The sequence below is a fragment of the Pagrus pagrus genome, assembly GCF_965226575.1.
Source record: "Pagrus pagrus genome assembly, chromosome: 3".
NCBI lineage: Eukaryota > Metazoa > Chordata > Actinopteri > Spariformes > Sparidae > Pagrus > Pagrus pagrus.
The window spans coordinates 25,243,953-25,265,922 of record NC_140187.1 but is presented as its reverse complement, the minus strand read 5'-3'; the positions used below and the strand labels follow the sequence as shown (position 1 = coordinate 25,265,922).

At 44.2% G+C, this 21,970-nt stretch overlaps 2 protein-coding genes across 3 annotated transcripts in view; both read left to right on the top strand.

The window, feature by feature from the left end:
* Positions 1-7,870, top strand: part of magi1b (membrane associated guanylate kinase, WW and PDZ domain containing 1b) — a 140,416-nt gene extending 132,546 nt beyond the window's left edge. For both annotated transcript variants that reach the window (XM_084348393.1, XM_084348392.1), the window contains exons 20-23: positions 2,366-2,459; positions 2,650-2,737; positions 3,560-3,703; positions 6,078-7,870. In XM_084348393.1, coding sequence (XP_084204519.1) covers positions 2,366-2,459; positions 2,650-2,737; positions 3,560-3,703; positions 6,078-6,266 — 515 coding nt within the window. In that variant the 3' untranslated portion in view covers positions 6,267-7,870. The remainder of the gene's footprint in view (positions 1-2,365; positions 2,460-2,649; positions 2,738-3,559; positions 3,704-6,077) is intronic.
* Positions 7,871-7,887: 17 nt separating this feature from the next.
* LOC311254557 (uncharacterized protein) lies at positions 7,888-10,957 on the top strand. The gene is made up of 2 exons (XM_084348396.1): positions 7,888-7,967; positions 8,897-10,957. The coding sequence occupies exon 2, from the start codon at positions 8,968-8,970 to the stop codon at positions 10,138-10,140; it is 1,173 nt and encodes a 390-aa protein (XP_084204522.1). The 5' UTR covers positions 7,888-7,967; positions 8,897-8,967; the 3' UTR covers positions 10,141-10,957.
* Positions 10,958-21,970: the final 11,013 nt, after the last annotated feature.

Sequence of the window (21,970 nt, the reverse complement as noted above, 5' to 3'; positions counted from 1 at the left end):
GTTTCTGAGTCGTGTCTCCGACTGACTGTTCTCTCTGCCTCTGTTTTCACACGGCTGAGCATGCCTTCTTCTGCACGGATCAGTCCTGTCTAAACTTTCCGACATGAATAAATACCAACGCGAGAGGTTCTTCCAAGGCTGAAGTCAGGTTCAGCTTCTCCTCATTGAGCTCACCTCTCCCCTGCGTGGGAAGACAGACAGACAGAGTTTTGTAGTGACTGATGCTCAGAACTTCTGCAGGGGCAAGGAGAGCAGGCGTGGTGTTCTTCCTTTTAGTGCTCACCATACGTACACTAATGCCTTCATCAGTGCTTGTCTCTGCAGAATAGACTTGAGGCGCAGGCCAAGCGCACCTCACTGCTTCCTATTGTGTGTGAGAAGGGAGACAGACACGCCTGAGCTGATACGATGTGCAGTATTTTTCTTTTTTTTTGCAAAACCTGGTGTAGTACAGCCCTCCCACTTCTCTTATCTCTTCTCCCTTTCTTTCCCTCTCCTGAATTTCTCATTTTGATTGTACCTGCTCTTGTTCCCATCGCAGCCCATTCAAGGTGGGAGGGCATATTGCCAGGGCCGGAGACAAATTACAGAAACGTCTTTCCTTTTTTGTGCCGTGAAGGTGTTTAAGCGAGGGAGGAGAAGAAGAGGCAGCGGGTCGCGAGCGGAACGGAAAGACAGAGAGAAACGGAGCTTATTCGATTAATTTCCCAGACGGAAAACAGTCGGAGGAGAGATAAACGGAGAGAGGCGGCAGGATGGAGGGAGTGGGTTATGCAAATGAGCAGATGGAGGGGCGAATAGGGTTTATGGGGACAAATTGGAGGCTGGAAAATGTGAGAAATGAGCTGCAGAAAAATATGTGAGATTGTAACACAGTCAGCGTTTGATGCCAAAAAATCTTATGGGGGGTGTTTACAGCACCGACCTCAGGCTGAGGATCAAGCTGAATCATTCGTCACACACTCGCATTTACTAGGTGGTTTCTCGCCCAACCCACTTCACCCGCTTGATTGGTTGGCTTTTTACCTAATGGGCAATCGAAGAGCTAAGCCAACGGGCTCCAAGGGGACCGGTGGAGGTGGAGGAGATGAATAGATGAGAGGGGAAGTGACCGTGAGAGAAATAGCGAGTAGGGGACGGAGAGGAGAGGAATAGAGAGTTGTAATCAAATCAAAGATGCCTGTAAATGGCCAAGGAAGATGAGGTTGTTAAGGAGAAGAAAGGTTTCTTTATGCGGCAAGAGCGGTGTAATGATGGTGTGTTTTAGTGGTTAGAGCACGACAGCGTGATTCACTGATAACACAAAATGATTGAATCAGCGTTGAGATAAAAGACAGAATAACCAGGAGCTTTTATGTCCCAGGAGGCTGCAAGTGCTCGTCTGTTTCCTGTTTGACAGGAGGAGCTTCAGTCCACAGTGAGATGTACAGCGATTGGAAAGGAAACACAATTTGACAAGTGCCTCGACTATATGATTGATAGCACAGATGTAAACCTGTGTATTGAAAGTAGTGGAAGAAGCCTGGAGGCTGGTGGAGCTGGTGGTGGTCCCAGTGGGTCAGTTAATGTTTGTATCTGACAGCAGCTGAGTCTACACCAGTGTTCACACTGAGATGTGTGAAGTATGGATTTAATTCCATCACAGGACACCAGAGAGACTTGTATTCTTGGAGTCTTTTTATGGAAATTAGTATAAGCTGTATGGAAGAAGCAACTGTCAATAAATTCACTCAGTGAATCAACAGGGGTTTTTAGATTTGCATGAGGCACAAGAGCTCTTGTACTGTGTGAAAAATGTTTTCCACTGGTTGACATAAAAGCAATAATTTGCCCAACACTAATCAGTTCACGAGGGGCTCTGTTTTTTGGTTCTCATTCTCATGGATTCTCCGATTTGGTCCAGACCGACGTATCTCAACATCTGCCTGTTGATTTCCACGAAATTCAGTACAGACATTCACGATCACCAGAGGATGAATCTCAGAGACTCTGGTGACTTTTCCACTAGTGACACCATGAGGTTAAAGTTTTTAGTTTTGATTGTCACGATGGAAATTTGGCACACACATTCATGTTTCCCTCAAGATGAGTTACGACTTTATTGATCCTCTGACTTTTCATCCAGCACCATCAGGTCAAAATTTTTATTTGTCCAGTTCTTACTTTATTGGTTCATGACCACTAGTAAAGCACTGTGTGTTATTCTTCTTTGGATAAGCCAGACTACACGCTACACTAGAGCTGTTTTTTAAAAAAACGCAGACACAAGGTTTGACTTGGTCCTTGGTAAAGGAGTAACAGAGCTGCTAGCATGGTGGTAGATTCTTAGTCTTGTTTCTATAACTTTCCTCTCTCCCCTCTTTAGAGTCATCAAATGCATCTTTGTTGACCAATGCAGAGAAGATCGCCACTATAACCACCACTCACACACCACAGCAACAGGCTGCACCTGAGGCCAGGTAAGGGGCACACTGGGAATGTTTTGTATGGAGCCACTACAGTCCTTTAAAAAGGCAGCACAATGTGGTGTTTTTCAGATAGAGTGTCAAAAATATGCTGATTAAATGCATAATTTAATGCCTGAAATGCGATCAGCCTCTCTGATTCAATCTTAAATCATTCACACTGACTGTTATCTTTCTGTCTCAGGAACAACACCAAACCAAAACAGGAATCGTTTGAATTTAAAGCCCCACCAGGCCCTCCTCCCCAACCCCCGACACAAGTCTCACCTCAGGTAAGAAAGGACGGTCCAGTCATCCATTCACCTGTCGCTTCATTCCTACATCCATCCATTTCATGCCTCCATCAAACACCGCAGTAATCTACGCTCCGTCCCGTCAACTTTCTACCCACGTCCACATTTGTCTTTTCATCCGTCCATCCAGCTGTTCTGGCACCCAAACATCCCTTCTTCCTCCGTCCCTTCATGCATCAACCATTCCACCCGCCCACCTTCCCAAGGGCAAACAGAGTACATTTTTATTTATTTTTTTCTCCTTTACGTCCACCTGCTGGTGTTATCGGAGCCCATGCATTAAGGAAAGCCTGTTTGCTTTCAAAGTAACCCCTCAGTCCACAGTGTTCACTGCTGAATTAATCTGGCGGTGTGGAGATAGCTCCCACAGATAGCATTGATCCCTCAGCAGAGGAGATTAGGAGGGCGTGAAGACAGGAGCTGCTGTTGCTGTCTGTGGCTGTCTGCCTGCCCTTGTGGTGCCCGGCCTCTCTCTCGTCCTCTCTCTCTCTCTCTCTCTGTCTGTGTCCCCTCTCTTTGTCCACCCAGAGCCTAAGGCATCAATAATTCAGCATCCTTACACCTGAGCATATGCATGCACACACACACACACACACACACACACACACACACACAGTCTGGCCCATTTATTAAAGAGGTGTGACTTTCCTGAAGGTGGCATTTGTCCCATGCTCCTGAAATAGGAGTCCACTTCAAAGGACACACACACTTCAAATCTGAACCACAAACTTTGATGCTAATGTGTCTTTGTCCCTCCCTCTCTTCCTGTGTGTGTGTGTGTGTGTGGTCTGTCTCCATCAGGATGCTGAGTTCTACTCAGTGGACCTGGAGCGAGACAACAAAGGCTTTGGCTTCAGCCTGCGAGGAGGCAGAGAATACAACATGGACCTGTATGTGCTGAGGCTAGCTGAGGACGGAGCAGCCGTCCGTAACGGAAAGATGAGGGTAAGCGCACAATGTAACACCAACAACTAACAGTATGAAAAGATTCACACACCAAAAATCATCAAATGTTTCCAAATATTAAGCCCCGTTTAGATATAGGAAAGCTTTTTTTGTTTTTCTCAGAAACGTTCACATCTGAAAAGTTTTGTTGTTAAAACGTTTCTCCACTGATTTCACACATGAAGCGATATCCAGCATCTGAAAACTAGCTCTGGAGGAGTTTTCTAAAGTTTGAGAAAATACTCCCCTGCTTGGGTTTGGGGAGTACAATTTATAACAGAAAGTCTACTTTACAAACTAGTGCTGTGGAGTTGCAATGAAATGCATTATGGGAAATATGGGAGACTGATTCAAAGTCAGGATTTTTCAGCCTCAGCTGCATTGACTTTTCTTTTATAATGCGTCTCACAGGTCTCCAAACTTGGGAGGGTAATATTTATTCACTGGAGTCCCTCTTAATATTATATTATCAATTATAAAATGCTTCACATTTTTCTACGTACTCTTGTCACCTTGAAAATGAGATCTTAGTCTCGGTGGGACTTGCTTTATTAAATAAAGGTTATATGCAAATGTGATGGCAATAGTCATTTTGTAGCTGGAACAATTCCAAATGAATCACATTGTAACAGGATTAAGCTGCATTCTTCGGGAGCACCCAGAGGATCCCCTCGGGTCCTTTTGGGCTGTTTTGGCTTATAATGGGCCATTAATGGACAGTTCCCTCAACTGTTGACGGTTAATATTATCAGGTAGCTTTTACTGTATGTCATCAGGGGTGAAGATTGTACCTCGGGGGTTTCTTGATCAGGGTAGTACTGGCTAATCATCACTATAAAGGTTAACAAACAGTAAGAATCAGACAACGATGGTCCTAAGATGATCCTGATAATAGGACTCCAGTATTACAGTGTGTATGAGCTGTGTGAGAGACATTTTGCATGTCTCTCCAAAATGTCAATATTTTCAGCTCTGTTATTGTGCTTTTTTTTTTTTTTCAATAATCCAGTGGGTTTTTAAATGGTTTATTGGATTAAGAAATTGTAGGATTTTCTCAACTCATGAATAAAAACTTAATCCTTCAATTAATCTGAAAAAACACCACAATTTGCTATTTTTCAGTGGATGTCTGCACACGGCACGACAAATTGTCTCAAACACTATTGTCACGTCCTGATTGTGATAGAATAATTCCCTCTAAACCAGTTGACAGTGTTGATTAACACGCGGGCTGATGATACTGCCTCACAGACCTTACAGGCATCAGGATAATGTTATCTCTCAATATAATTGCTTGTGCATAATGTACCCCCCAATTACTGCGAGCTGTACCTCGCTGAATATAAACACGGTCGCCTCCAGTCTTGAGCAGGTGTCGGGTTCACTGTGTGAGTGCAATGTCAAAATACAAGGCACACAAACGTTGTCACGGAGCGTACCTCCTGACAGAATATGTACATTTTAATTAATTAACGTTTTCTTACCAGCTTGTAACACGGCTGCAGAACCTGTCATGAAACTGTAATATTTAACCTTTGTTTTGATTAATCGCATAAATCAGTATCACTTCCCCCGGGTTGCTTGATTGAATATACAACGTAGGGTTAATTGATTCTCCCGGATGTATTTGTATGTGAGACATATGCAGAGAGCCTGTTGGCAGATACTGTACGCATGTGAGCTAAAAGGAGTTTTTTATATAGGTTAATATATATACGTCAGGAAGTGTGTGGGCGTGCATGAATTAGCACATTTGTACATGCATATATGAATACACACGTTTGTGTTTGCGCTCCTTATTAGCGGAGATATTAATAGTAGCAGCTCTGTGAGGCAGAGAGAGGTGTCAGAGAGAGATCCATATTCTGCCAGAGAGGAATTCCCTCGGCGCAGACAGCACTGACGGATAACTTGAGGCGTGGAGGCAAAGAAGCAAAAAGTGTGTCTTCTGGCTCCTGTTTTTCTCCTCGCTCTCTCATTTTTTCTCTCTCAGCCGCTGCTTTTCGATGTATTTTGCCCATTCTGGAAACTGTTGATTTAGATAAAAAATGCTGCTGTTGTGCGTTTTACCGTTCAGAGTATTCGATATGTAACTTCTCCTCAATCTGTCCTCCCTTTCCCTTCCCTCCTGCTGTCACCGTGTCCCTTTGAACCTCCATCCCTCTCATCTCTCCTCTTGTGTACTTTCTTTCCCCACTGTCACTTGTTTTTCGCATTCTGTCTTGCTCTGCCGTCTCCTCTTTTTTTTCTGCCTTTTGCTGTCTCTCCTTTTCCCCTCTGATTTACCTCTTCTCCCTTCCATCATCACCTGTCACTCTGTCTCTCCTCCACCTCCCACCTCTGGCTTCCTCCTTCTCTTTCTTTCCTTCCGCAGGTCGGAGATGAAATCCTGGAGATCAACGGCGAAAGCACCAAGGGCATGAAGCACGCGAGAGCCATCGAGCTCATCAAAAGCGGAGGCCGGCGCGCCCATCTGGTGCTCAAGAGGGGTGACGGCTCTGTGCCTGAATATGGTGGGTCAATCTACGAAAACATTCCCTTCTCCCCCATCTTCACGCCCTGAGCCAAGGGACACCCAGTGGACGGTGGTGGGTCAAAGGGGGAAGAACTATATTACCCTCCCAGGACCCTTCACCCATCCCTGGGACACACCCACCAGGGAGGGGGAGGGGGTTGGTTGGTCTTGGGTGTCTTTCTGGTGGAGGTCACCCCCTGGGCTTTGGGATTTTGGGGGGGAGCAGGGGTGGAGGTGCTCCTGTGGGTGCTGCCGCCCCCCTCCTGCTGTCACCTGCTCTCAGTTTCCATGTCATCCCGCTGTCACTTTTCACCTTCTGGCCACTGAGCAAAAGCACTCTGCTGGGACTTTTACAGAAAGGTGGTGGGTCTGATGTCAGTGCTTCGATTAAAACAGAAACTGTTTACAGGGTTTGAATGAGCAGACTAGTGAAAATCAATGTTTAACTGAGGTCTCCAAATCCTCATTAAACACTAATTAAAAGTTCAGAGGAAACTTGATCCATTGCATCCCATGATAAAATGGGACATCTCGCAGCTGTGGTTAGGACGTGACACAAGCGTATTTATGATATTTATTGAAGGTGAATGTAAGCTACTGAACTCTTAAGGGTTTTAAGTGAGAACTGTATTGAGAAGAAAAGGCAGTCTGATGCTTTTTTTTTTGCCATTTCAAAGAGAAAATCTCACAATACTGTGCTTGACATTAGTCACTAATCCATGGATTTTATTTGCACCCACTGTTAATGTCATTGAAAAAGCTGTGACGATAGGAACTCCACCCATCCCCGTTTCAAAAGAAGAGTTGCTCCAGTTATATAGACGTTTTGTACAGTGATGAAAAGAATAGAGACGAGTATTTTTGTTCCATGTACAGAGCCATGAACCGAAGCCACATATTAATGGATAAAAGTCTATTGCTGCATGAACTTGTCAAAAGTGTAAATTGGAATTTTTTTTTCTCCTTCTACTGTCTATTTTCCATAATATTTATGGAACGTTTGTTTTTGTTTTTTTCAATCGTATTGACCAGTTTTGATTGATAGTCACGAGTCATCATAAATGTTTTCTTTTACTTTTTGTTACTGTTTTTCTTTGAGTGGAGATGCATTTGCCCGTCTTGAGAAGTTCATCAATGTAATTTTATTTGCGCACCGATATGACATCATGTGAACTTGTATATTTTGGATCATTGTTTGTACTTTTTAGTTGGCACAACCTTTGACAGTCTTGCCAGTATTTCTTTTGATTTCTGTCAGCAATGTAAAACTGCTTCATACGCTGTTGTTGTGGGTGTGCAAGTCTCACTGTCTTTATTTTCGGGGTTTGGGTTTCTGCTGCTTTCTGTGTCCACATGTTTAGGTGTGTGTGGGTTAGTGTGTCCGAGTGTGTGTATGTGTGCGCTTGGCTCCAGGACTTTTCTCTGTAACTGATGGTTTCCACTGAAGGGTTTGGGCAATTTCCTGGACTGTTTCTTTCTTCTGAATGACTCAATGATCAAATAAACACATTTTTTTTATTGAAAAATCAACACAATAATTCTCCTTTTCTTCCTTCAAGTTCCAAAGCAATCTAAACCCTGTGCTCTTCTCTTTTTTTCCTGTTTTGTTTTTTTGTTTTTTTATCTTCCCTTTCTTCCCGTATTGCGCTGGGCTCTTGTCTTCCTTCAGGGATGGTCGCTCCCCATCTCACTGCATGTATGAGAAATGACAAGATGGGGGAGGCCTCTGTCCTCCAAAATCAGACCACGGTTTGTAACTGTCCTCCCCTGTCGTCTGGCTCTGCCTCCCACTTCCTGTCTTTCTTCTTCTCTGTCTCTCTCTCTTTTTTCATCCTGATCTCTGTCCTCTGTGGTGTGGCCTCAACTCACCCATGCCCACGCTCTACTCCACGCATACAAATCCATTCACCCAAAATGCATTGCCAGTTCCGCCGCTGCCGTAACCGCTGTTATGGATACCTAATTTAACCTTTCGATGACAAGTCCAAAGGTGAAATGAGTGTTAGTATGTTCTTGTGTCATAGTTAAGATATTCACACTACTTTAGGCCATCAGAGAACATCCTCTTTGTTGTCGCTATAGTTGTAGTCCTGCAGTTTGTAGTCTTTCCTGAAAATGGAGACCCGAAGACGTATTTCCAGGTAGATGTTGGTCAAAGAACTATAAGGTTACTGCTATACAGCCATAGTTTTTGTAGTTCATCTTGAGCATTTAATTTGCTTTAAGTGTCTAAGTCATCATGCATGAAAGAGCATGGCTAATCAGTACAACCAAGCAGCATCACCAACATGCATCACGTTGGCTCTGACTGTTACCAGCCTCCAGTCCAGCCGCCCAACCAGCCAAGTCCCATCTGCTTCAGAGAGGTGACCCCAGGTAGACCTGGGAACAGGTTTGTTGTCGGTAATGAGTCTCCTCAAGCAATGGCTGCCATTGTGTCACTGCTTTTTATTCTCATGTGTAAGCTACACTAATATTTTCCCATTGGCTGTTCCTGTGCCATCTAACAACAAGCCATCTTTGCTGGCATCAACATCAGAATGGCTTACATTGAAAATGTTCTCAGCTTCATGTCGGAGTGATTCAGCATGGTTAATGTGAAAACAGATAAGCGCTTTTAGAGTCTAGATGCATGTTTGATCCCCCTTCCCTCGTCTGTATGTCACATTGTGTTGCAGACGGCAGCCCCAACGACAGCAGCTCAGCCAACCCAGAATCCGGGTTACAAAACGCTGCGGAAGTGAGCACCATGCCCTCAAACAACGCGCCATCGGAGTCAAGCAACCAACCAGAACCCCACCAATCATCCCGGAGCAAGAAGGAGCCGAGCAGCAACTCTACCGGCACCGGCAAGCAACACCATTCCAAACACCGCCACCGCTCCCCCAACAAGAAAACCAGCACGGGAAAACACAAGGGGAAAATAAACACGGGGAAGCTGTTCAAGAAGAAGGATGACAAGGGAAAGGACGGCCACCGCCACCATTCAAGCGGGCACCACCGTAGCCGCCACCGTTCGCCTGACAAGAAGCACAGCCGGTCACGCAGTGCAGAAAACACCCTGGATAGCCGTCATGGGGGACATCGCCACGGCCGCTCCCCTGACAGACGCCACGGTCACCACTCCTCCTCTAATCACCGCCATCGCTCTCCTAACCGCTCTCCTCGCCGCTCTCACCAGTCACCTCGCCGCCACAGGTCCCCCCATCGCTCTCGGCACCACTCCCCCACCAGACGGCATGCCCACTCCTCAGACCCCTACCGCCGGTACGCCTCCCCAGAGAGACCGAGCCGTAGCAACGAGAAGCCCAACGGAGAAGAGGCCGTATTGAAGGAGCCACCCAAGTCTCCTGAACCCAGCCTTCCTTTCGAGGACAGCATCCTCCGTGAGGCCCCGGCCCTGGACCGCCTGAACAGGGAGGCCACGCTTCCACCGCTGCGCAAGGAGGAACGCCTGTTCGGGGAGGACAGTCTGCTGCTGAGAGCCTCCTCCACGGATAGGGCCTATGGGGGGGACAGCCTGTTGAGGGACCTGGCATCCCGCGGCCAGAGAGACAACTACAGGGACTTGACCTTGCCCAGAGTGCGCACTCCCGACTCAGATTCAGCCTACAAGAGGTACAGCTCGCTGCTGAGAGGGCGCTCGCCTGAGAGGATGGAGCGAGACAGGCACTACGCCAGCCGAGGTAGCTCCCCCGAGTCGCAGTATCGAACCCGCAGCCTGGGACGAGACATCTCCCCGATCAGGAGCCCCAAACGGGACGACTCTGAGGACGAAGAGGACGATGACAACTTTGTCGCAGCTAAGGTGAAAGAGTACTACAGCACGCTCAAGACCAACAACACCAGTCGTTCATCCAAGCCCACGCTCCCTGAGCCCAAGAAGACCTACAAGGGGAACCCCAAAGACCTGAGCATCTGATTGGACGGCTGCCAGCCAATCACAGCCTCTATCCACAAAACACCTCAAGTACTCACTGTCATCATCACTCGGTTCTACAGAAATGCACCCAAATGTGAACACACACACGCAGATACACACACCAGACAACACGCAAACACTCATACACACACATTATGTAACAACGTTGAGTTACTAACAAGACAGTGATTCCAAAATGACTTTTGAAAGCTGTTTTTTTTCTTTCTTTTTTTAATTGTATGTTTTTCTTTTTCTTTTTTTTTTTCTTCTTGTTTTTGGTTAAAGCATTCTACATTTACAGTAACTCAGACTTTTCCAGAAAATGTAAAACCATAAAAAACAATGATGTGCCTAACAGTTCCATTAACGAGCGACATTTTGTTTTTGATTTGATACGTGTCCGGCATTTTGTGCCGCACTGTCAGATGATGAAATGTATGTACTTTTCCACGAGGAACCCATGGAAGTACCGCGCACCTGGATCACTGTAACCGGTGCTCACAATGATGCTGTGCATGTCTTTACCGGTTTCAATGTCTCTTTCTCTCTCTCTCTCTGTCTCTCTCTCTCGCTCTCTCCCGCCTTTATTCTCTCTGTCTCTCACTCTCAGTCTCTCTTTCTCTCTCTCCCCAGTGCCACTGTTTTTTAGACATTTGACCAGACTATAGCACAAGCCTGCATTTGTTTGTATATTTTTGACAGTTTGCAGTATGTGTACATTCAGAGGTGATCATTTTAAATGAATGAAGGGAAAATTAAAAGTTAAACTATGATGATGATGATGATGATGATGATGATGATGTTAAAATAAAATAATATATTCAACAAATGAACAAGTGTGTCGTTGTTTCGGTTTGGTCTGGAATCATTTTGGGGATTTGATGGAAGTCATTTAAGCTCCTAACAATATGGTGTGTAAGTGTCATAGGGAGGCAGATACTGGGTGGCAGGTAGAGAGTGTCTACAGTGTGCCGAGCTGTCATCATTTGGGCAAACAAAAGAGTGAGGAGGCTGATATTGTTATCTCAGGCCTCTCAACAGTATGTGCGTATGAGTGTGGAGAAAAAAAAAAAGTCTTTGAAGAAAAGTAAAGCAAAGAGCTCCCGTCCCTTCACAACATCAAAGCCTGGATAGAACAGTCTTAAAAAATGTTCCTCCACTCCTCCTCTCGCTGCCTACTTTGATTTGTGCCTTTTCAGTGCCCTATTTCTCCCATTGTCCTCAACAGTCCTTCGCCTCCTCCTCCTCCTGGATCAATTCTGTTTGCTGAAAGACTTTTCATTTGATAGCGAGCAGACATTGGGGGAAGCTGTGTCCCCTATTTCAGGATGGTGACAGCGGAGGTGGGCGAAAGATGAAAGAAAAACAGCAGAGAGCAGAGTGGTCACTCCTGTTGACCCGTGGATGTCAGCAGGGATTTACTGCTGCACATAAATGAAATGTGTTGTCGGGCAGTGCTCGGTACAGAAAGATGAGACACTGCTGAATTCAGCCCAAAATAAAAGAAGAGTCCCTTTTATCTTTTTTCATAATTACTGACATTCACTTTTAATTCAAGGAGGCGAGTGCATAAACCTTCTATGTGTATTTGATATTAACCGTCCTCACACCCTCACTTTGGCTTTGTATATGCGGCTCAAACACGCAAAGAGCTGTGAAGATTTTCCGAGCTTACATCATATGGAGTTATTTTTCCACTTGCTGCAGCACATGCCAAGGTACTTAATACCATATGTTCAAAAGTGTGCATCCAAGATTACCCTGTGGACACAATCTGCAGCTCATAAGTGGAAATGGGAAGCAGAGATGAAGCATCGCGATCAAACGGTAACATATCAGAGCCTTTTTTGGCCCAGTTTCTCTGCGATTCAACAGGGCCTCAATGCATTTTACTCCTTTTGATGCAACGATCTGAAAGTGTTTTTACATGGCTGCATTTACAAATCTGGCAAGTACAAGACACATGCATTGCAACTCATTTTTAATTGATTACAAAGTTGCACAGAAAGGGGTTTTTATTGTAAAGTGAATCCTAAAATTACACATCATTCTTATTCTATAGTCTTTTAGCTACAATTAGGTCACTGTTTTTTAGTTGTGCAAGAGTGGGGTCTTATTTAGGACGTGCAGTTCCACAAAGAGACATAAAGGAGATGTTTGTATCCTGCCAACACCTCTCCTTTCTCTCTCCTCTCTCCCTGTGAAGGGGGAGGCAGCTCCTAAATAATGGATGTAATCCACTTTCCAGCACCGACACACTCTCCTCCCCTGTCTTTAAATCTCTCTCTCCCTCTTTATCAGGACATACTCCACTCCTTCTCATCATCAAATGCAGGAACAGAGCTCCGTGTTTTATTACTTGAGCGACCCCAGAAATGATTAACAACCCGCGTCTGGTGACAATTTATCATGTCAGTGCCAGGCAGAGGAGGAAGAGACGGTAATGAAATGTCCAATAACAACATGACTACAGAATCCACGACTCCAGGTGCTCTCGCTGTGACCTTGGAGACCCTCCGCTTCCCCGTTGCCATGGAAACAGCGATGCAAAAGGGCCCTTTTCCTCAAGCCGACTGGCGCAGACGAGAGTTGTAGACGCGTAAACAAGGCTCAGGGAGAAAAGTAAATGAAAAGAAAACAAGATTGTGCCGGGGTTATTTTTGGCTGTGTGCTCAGGATTTCAAGACGCCTTCACTCATGAGATGAGGAAAGTTTCCACATCTTGAAGTTACTTTTCTCGCAGGAAGCTCAGCGTCCTATATAACAAGCCTGTTGTGGGTTCTCACTGCTGTCATGTTATGGACATCCACGCTGCTGACATGTAGTGTAACACTGTATCTGTCTCATGCTCAGCTGTGCGTGGAAATCGACCTTCTCGGGGAGAGAGGTGTGGCGGAGGGATGTCTGTGTGTGTGGCTGCTCAAAGGGCATTTCACGCAGCGTGTGTTTATCTCATCACGGTTTACAATAACAGAACTTAATAAGATACCGCAAATGTACATGTAACGCTTGAGGCACTTGTGGTGGACGGTTTTATTAAGTAGAAAAATGGCTGCAGCTTCTTCACGCTAATCAATCAGCAGCTGTATAGAAAAGACAGGGTCTCATCGAGAGTCTGTCACGTTTAATTAAATCGTGATTTTTCCTTCATTAGTTTAAGCAATCCAGAATTTCAGTGTATTCCAGTGCTACTTGATATATATCTTTGATAAACCTTTCAAATACCTCAAAAGAATCTGATTTTGGTAGCCTGGAAACTTTGTGCTTGATTCACATCATCTGATTAAACAAAATCTATCTAATATAAATATAAATACTTATTAGAGCTCTTACTAAATGCATCTATTTGTTTAAAGTATGCTCAGCTGCCTAAACCCTTGATGCAGCATTCATCTATACATAAAAAGATATGTTTAGTCATAGCAGCTGTAACCACTTTTGTTCAGACTGAAATATCTTAACACACGTCCTACTGACTAAAGCGGTACTTTGACTGTTAGTCTACCACCACATTAAGGTTGTAATATGATTTGGGTGAAAAATCTTGACAGTTATGTAAAAATTTGGCATGAATATATGAAATAGGCCTATTTCAACTAGATGGATTGCCATGATCCATTAATGTTCTCCTCAGAATGATCCTGCAAAACTCACAACATTCCCATCAGCCTTTGCTGTAATTTAGTATAGTGCTAAATGGAATTTGTTAGCATGCTAACATTTAAACAACTAATCTAATGAAAGTTTCCAACATCCGACCTTGAAGCGTTCCAGGTGCACAACTGAACCCTCAGCAGTGCAGCCTCCTTACATATAAACAAAATGGAGGAGGAAAGCAACACGTGAGGTAACAGAGGCCACTGTACATTATTTTACAGAACTTTTATACTTGGAAACTTGTTCACCAACTACAAATACCTCTGTCTACAAGTACTTCCTACCTCCTCCCCATGGGTGCTGCCATTGTTGTGTGACATCAGACAATTGCTCCCTCCTGAAGTTGTGGCAGATGGATTTGCGCTGACTTTAAAATTAGGAATTCCAACTTCGAGTGGCGTTCCAACGTACTCATTCTCGTCGGAGGTCGGAAGTTTTCGAGTGCTGAGTTTCCTTGAACGCAGCATAAGATATGGCTGTGGTTAAACCTGCTAAATATCATTACATTAACACCAGCGCTAATGTCACTGTGAGGCCATTAGCATTTAGCTCAAGGCAGCTCTCTGCCCATGTTCAGCCTAACAAAGTCACTGCTTAGTCTTTTTATATTAACAATTCAAAAAAAGGGCTACTTGTCAGTCATGGTGACAAAACTAGAGAATTATTAACCAACTTTTCCGTTACCCTCAGTAGGCCTACCACAGAGTGGTTTAGCACCTTTTAGCTAATCATTTGCTGTACAATACCTGGCTGGCCAGGAACTAACAACAGTTAGCAACTAGCTAGGTGAACGAAGAGTAGAGAAGAGAGACTACTGGACTTACATTCATCAGGATCAAGATGGCTGCCAAATGTTTCTTCGCGTGTGTGTTATATGTAAGTAGGCTTCTATTTGCTTAGTTTGCCCTAACAGTGGTTTACAGCCTGTCCGCTTTTAAAAGCATACACTGTCCCAATTGGGAAAAAACACAGGTGTTACTAATAATATTAACAATGGCTCTTTTCTATCCAAGTGGACAGTGAGCCAGCAATGCACAATATCAGGACCCTGAAACCAAATCATTTGTTTTATTATTAACACCTGTGCTTTCCCCACTTTAGGCCAGTTAATGCAGGTTTAAACCAACTAAGTGTAGTCAGATGGGGGGACCGTTGTGTACCAGTGCTTGTTTGCACTCGCTGTGGAATATTTTAGTTTATTTGAAAAGAAGTGGATCAATGGACTCTACAGCAATGATGCGTGGTGAATTTTACTTCACTGAAAAAAATGAACATTTTATTTTAAGCATGTATCACAGGCAGGTCGCATTGAGTCGAGGTCATCAGCAGTTCAGAAGGTGACTTGTGACTTGATCCAGAAGTTCCAGAGGTGGCTCCGTTAGTGGAGGACTGCTGTCGCCACCCCTTTAGAGATGTCAAGACGCTCTACTTTTGCCTACCCCAGAGGGGTCGCTCCGGGGCTTCCTCCTCTGTCGAGATGTACCCAAGGAACAACCCCCTATTTCTGCTGCGTGTGGTGTACAGTTTCAAGTGTTTTCTTCTCATCAGGTCTCTGTCTCACAGCTAAATCCCTCTTCCTGTCTCATCCAAATGGGGCTCCTGATCAAAGGCAAATTGCAGCACACCCCAATGGTAAGAATAATGCCGTTTGAGGAGTGGCTCATCCTCTCTTGGCACTCCGGAGCTGCCTAGATATGAACCGATAAAATAGTTATACTGTCATAAGAAATGCATGCGGAAATGTCGACTGTGCCTGTTGCACTGTTGAATGATTCATCTCAAACTTTGTGTGAGGTTGTTCGGTCATGGTTATTCCCAGATGAAGACACAAACCCAGACCCTTATGATGACTGTTTTTATTCAAACCCTCTGTGGGGTACGCTACCAATTGTACTCAACAAAAAGAAGAACCTTCAGCTTTTGAAACGTATTTGCAATGTCCTTGTAAAGTCTGTGAAATAACTATGGTTTTGTTGTTGCTCTAAGAGAGTGAGTAAATGAGTTTGTTGAAGTTTTTAAAAGCAGGTATTTTGAGTCAGTTTGACTTGAGGTACGCTGATCTGGAGGACACAGGACTCGTTGCACGGCACTTCACAAAGAATCAGGGGAGCGTCTTGAAGAGAGGTCAAAAAGCTGCTGCCCCGGTGGGCGATGATGTACTGTGCAACGCCGGCATATAGCTCCCAGCGGATCAGTGAGGCCACAACCATGATCACCGCCATGCGTGTGACCTCGGCCTTAGTGGTGACGGTAGACTGGCTTCCCAATCCCCCATGAATCATTAAGAGACTATAGGGTGATTCGGTCCTGAACTGAACGGCTTTAACTAGCAAAAGACTGAACTGAAGACTGTCAGCGCTGAAAGTCAGGCTGTACGAAGGTGATTTATTCACTTACTGCTGAATTCACTGAAGTGCATTTGGACAGCGTTGTGACTGATTAGCCTCGAAAAACAGCTAGCAAACTACACACGCCAGTGAGATTTGAAAAAGGGTCGTAAAGGTCAAAGTCCTCTGTTCCATCCGTGGCTCCTGGATGATTGACGTGAGCACATCTCAACACATCTTTCACTCCCTTCCTTACAGCCAAGCTGCCCTTCTGTTACTGTAAAATATTACACACATGAGATCTCACATCCCATCCTGTCAGCAGAAAGTGAAATGAGGATATAGAAATCGTCTGTCACCTACTCGTCTATCCATCGGGTTACCGTCCCATTACCTCCTATGTAATCAAGAGCACGGACCGTGTGACTGTAACGTGTGTGAAATCCACACTGCGTCTGTGCTCTGAGAGGAAACCAGTCATGTGTTCAGGGCGCGTCCACACGCAAACATGCTTCAAAGCTCTGCCATCCTCTCAGCATCATTTCTTTTTTTAGATTTGACAATGTCAGGTTAAATATTGATGCTCTGTTGTTGCCTCAAAGGAGTCGTGCAGGGTGGGCGCAGAGTGGTACTTCGGCAACAAACAAAAGGAGTAGAAGGGCTGTTTTTAAAGGAGCTATATGTAAGAACTTTAGTTTAAAGCGTTCAAAATGAACTTAAAGCATCAGAAGAATGTGAAGAAATGACTATTTGTTATGTCAAAGACGTCTATGTATTGTGATGCAAACGCAACTACTGAAGTTAGCATGCTAACCAGCTAGCCCCGGCCAATCCAGACTTGTATGACCACTTTGCATCTCAAGAGGCTAGCTATTTAGCAATTGCTTGTATAAGTAGCTAAGTGTAGACTGTAACTGACAGCAAATATGTTTTCTAAGTTAGCTGTTTAAAACTGGCAATAGACAACTTTTTTGCTTTAACCTATCGTTCAGAGGTAAATACTGATAGCACACTGTAATGGCTGTAGGAGAATGACACCATCAGTGTATATATTGGTTCCCAATAAACCTCGCTTTTGCCTTGTTGTTTGGTCTGGCACCAGGCTCCTCTCGCCCTAAAATCGATACTCAACCCATGTTTCTGCAGGAAACCTGACAGAAAGACGTTTTCAAAAGTCAGTGCGTTCAGCTCTCGGCGCTTTTGTAGCTTCTAACTGAATCTCTTTAGTTTCTCTCATCCTGTTTGTACTTTCAAACATCTGCTGTGTTTTACTGTTTTGTCGTGTTCGCTTTCAGCTGTTTCGGGAGTCATGTTTAGTTACTGCTGGTGAAAATGTAACATTTCCTGTAATGCTGCTTCATAACAAAAGCTTGTAAATGAGTAAATAGCAGGCAGCTTTTATTGTGAAGAACTTATAGTGAATGAAACATGTTTGTAGCTGAATTAGTAGAGCCACTTTGTATTTTTAGTTAAATTTTCAACGCTTTCAACGGAAATTCTGACATACTGCACCTTTAAATTGGACTAAATGTATCTATTCTTTCTTTGCAGCACCAGCTGTAATATAACACTCTTACATATATTCAAAATCCAAACAAAGAGTTAGATACAATTTATCTCAGTATTGTTTTCATTACTTTTAAAACAACACGAAGCTAAAAGTTGATTTATTAGTTTTAAGTGTTATATAAATCCACAGGCACAGGATGATGTGGACCTTGAATAATGGCACTCTCACTTGAAATGATGCGGACTGAATTCACAAACACAGGTGTTTGAGCTTCTTCTTCAAATCTCCTTTGCGTGCGGCTGTGTCTCAAGGCTAAATTATTTTATGCATGCACTGATGTAAACACCTGCGCCGCATCAGAAGTCAGACAAAACCAAATGGGGATCAGACACATTTTGTGAAAATCAATATCACTCTGTCTATATATAAATTCCCATGCAACCTCTGTCCATAAATAAAAACCTCCTGACACATTTTGGAAATGCACAACCTGCTTCATAAATATTTACAAAGGCAGTGCAATCTACATTCAAAATGTTAATGTCTCCACTGTGAGTGTGACAGTGTTCTGGTCCCATATGAATTCACAAGCTTCTCCTAGCCCATTGAATACATGTGCATTATGATATCATGTATGAGTCCGCACCGTAGATGAAGAGGAAGAATATACTATATGTAGAAAGTCAACATCAGTTTTTCAGTCTTACTGCCACTGTTAATGCAAATCAATGAAACTGCCTTGATTGTTGATTTAACTAGAGAGTAAAGGGATGCTGACAGGTTAATCATTTTTTAAATGCTTGATACCATCCAGCCCTTCCACCAAATAGTTTAACTATAGCAGTGACACAAAAATGATCAATGACACCTCTCGTGTAATTGGTTAAAATGTGGCCGGACCACAGGTGTCTAGGCAGTGGCCAGCGGTTGTAAACTACAGCTGCGGACAGCTGCTGCAGGCTGCTGAGGGATGCAACAAAATATTTGGTCGACTGGTTCTGATAGATGTCGTGACCGTGGCAGCTGGTTGGCCACTGGGTGAAGCCATCTCCTTGATTTACAGGCCTTTCAGTAAAGGGCTCTTACTGAGCGGACCGATGCCTCTGTAGTTGGTCCCTCGACTGAAAGAGCAACTCTGATTGGCCGTGTGAGTAAAGAGCGTAAAAGGCTCTCTAGTTTGACCTGGCTTATGCAGGGAACTCGGCTGAAGAGGTTTCATCGCCGTCACCCTGAGTGGATGAGTGCTGCTGCTCTCTTTCATTGATGAGAAGGCAGAGGAGGTTTGATCCTGAGCTCCCAGAATGCCTCAGTCATACCTCAAAGTCAGATCAAGAGAAGAAAGACGGGTACAAACAGAAAGTAGAGACACCACAGAGCTGTCTAATTTGATCTAACCTAATCTGTGTTAGTCTCCATAAGATTAGACAGCAGCCAAACCAAACCTTATCCAAAAGGTAGAGCATTAAAATGTCTGTAAATGACTGACTAATGTTGGGTAAAAAGTCAAATGCACACATAAAAAAACTGCTTAAATCGCGAGGTATTTTAATAAGAAGTCATTATTTGGTGGTAATTAATCTTTAACACTGGTGTCTTATTACAGGTCAAAACAAGTAGGCTTGTTTATTCTGGCAATCAGAACTTGACTGATTAGCTGAATAAATTACTTGTGCGTCACCATTATTTACACCCCACGGCCAGTGACATGTTGCCATGGTTATGTTATTGAGTGCCTCCAGAACAATAAATAGTAATATGCTTCACACTTCGTAATTAATTACACCCATTGCGCTGTGATTTTCGTTGCATAATTTAAGAGGCTGTAGTTATTATGTGCTATGGACAAATGTATTAGGTGCGTTACGTGTCACGAGCATGAAATCAATTTCACAAGTGGCAGTCATACAGTTGTATAAAGCCTTTCTGTGGCTCTGGCTATCTCAGCTCAGGCTTGGACACATCGGATTCATGCCTCGACAAGGCAGGGAGGGTCCAGCAAAAAATGCAATTGGTTGCATTGTGGGAAATGTGACACCCCTCTGGTGCCTCCATTTTCAAAAAAGCGCAGCGAAAGTGCCCTCTCAGATGCCCCTATGGCAGATAAAAACATGAGGGTGGCCTTCCAGTGCTCTTCCTGCACGCTGGTGCCCCACCACATACAGCTCTTTAATTTTTTCCGCTGCCCCTCAAACATCCTGAGTCCGCTACTGATGAGCACAGCATCTTCACAACAAAACATTGAAAATTCAACATAAATAAGCTGCGATATAAATAAATGTAAAGTTTCAGTGGTTTGCAGAAACATACATAACCAACACTTATTCTGGTAACTGTGTTGTGTACGAGCTGTGATTTTTGGAGGTCCTGTGGATCCTATATTCTCATGGTTGTCTAGTTCAAATCATTAAAATGCAAGATCCATGGTTGTCGGAGCTGCATCAATATTGACCATTCTTTTCTGAGTCTGTCTCTTATGTGTCATCCAACTTTATGGAGGTGTGATATGAAGTCTGTCTTTAACACAGGAAAATCCATTTCCAAACGTTAATTTAATTTAAAACACACCGGAGGGATTTCAAACAAGAAATGATGGAAGTGGCTTCTGAGACTGGATGCTGTGGCTGTGCAGCCATAAGTTGTCCATTCATGTAGCGAAATACGTGCAGAATGCTGGATTATGTGAAATGTGAAATGCAGCTGTTTTCTCTTGCTGAAATTAATGTCATTGCAGAAAAGAAAATCTACCTAATCTATCGAAACATAAACAGCTAAATGTACATGTGCTTTTGTGTCTGCAGCACAACAGCCAGGTACAGTGTGTGTCCCACAGTGTCATCTTGTGGCCGCTTTGGGACATCACACCCTCCCTCTCTAACTTCTTGAAGCTCTGAGCAGAGACAGACTGAGCAGGGCACTTCACTTCCTGTGGCAGACAAACTGTCACCTCCTAAGTTATAACTCACAAGCTCGAGTGTGACTGATGCTCCAAAAGGAGAGCAATCTGCGTTTTCCGCCCCCCGTTTTTTTCCATTATGAAGCAGTGAGTTTGCTGCCAGAGTGTCACACATTCAACATCTGAGGCCAAGGACTCTGTCAGAGAGAGACGGATCAATACGTCACCAAAGGAATTTGTGTGCCGACGTGTGAGTTTGTGTGTATTTGTCATAGTCAGGGTCAGGCGGAGATGTTGGTCTGAAGCGTCTTTGTTCGTGGTATTGATTCAGTCTAGCAGAGAGTGAGCTGATGTCACGCTGTGGCACGCTGGCTCAGGGTCAGTAATAGTGTGGTGAAACGCCCTCTACTGTTGCTCTGATGAAACAGGTTAATAGGTGTAGACATTAAGGTTGAGCTCAAAATGCTTCTTCACAATCACTGTCGGTTGAATGAATCTTCTCCTGAGGCCGGAATATAAGAAATCATTCTTTCCACATCTCTGTTTTTTTTCCCTTCCTCGAGAAGAGAACGCGTCACCTTGAAGTACTGAATAAGCACTGAACTTGTGAGTGATTTATCTCTTTGCACTGGAGATGAGTGGATAACTCTTATCAGTGGAGTTGAGCACATTTAGGGAGCTCTGTGCACTCCCAAACACACATTCCCCTCCTGCCACTGGCTCTGTAAGGCCCGCGAGACCGATAGATGATTTAGCGAGCGATATAAAAAGTCGTACAGCAAGGACACAGAGGAAGATGGGAGGCCCTGCGTGGGCCGCTCCAGTGTTTACTACATGAAAAAGAGTGACTCACATCCCTCCCTATACGCTGTCCGACAAACACGCTCACACACAAGCAGCACATGGTTTGCTTTCAAGTTGAGTTACAGCCTGACCACTGCATGGTGTGTTATCCCATCGCCCTTTATGCATCAGTACATCAAAGCGCCTATTCGTCTATACAGCACGGTGGAGTTGAAGACAGGCTGCAGCGGCTGGACACAGAGTCATCAGCAAAAAACCAGCAGAGAAATATGCTGAGCCGACACAAGTTAAGTGTTTTCTCATGTCCCTTTTCACGATTCTTTAACAGCAGCTTCTCTGTAATAACTGCACATGCTATGGTTGACGACAAAGATTTGTGTTGTGCGGCAGCTCTTATAACCATAACACAAGCTGTAAAGTTGTGCTGCTGTATTCACTCCACACAGACTCGACAAAACATAAGGCCATTGTTGAAATTAACTGACTTAATTCAGCCCCCGGAAAGTGTGGCTTTGGCGTATATAACAGAGCAGCGACATTATCTAATGTACACAAACTCAATTGCTTTTGCAGCGCGGGGCACACAAACATCGTCGATCTCCACCACAAGGGGAATTGCAAGGAGATCCACACAGCATG

What these genes read in the sequence shown, in the direction of transcription:
- LOC311254557 (XM_084348396.1), top strand. Translation starts at nt 8,968, where the DNA reads ATGCCCTCAAACAACGCGCCATCGGAGTCAAGCAACCAACCAGAACCC.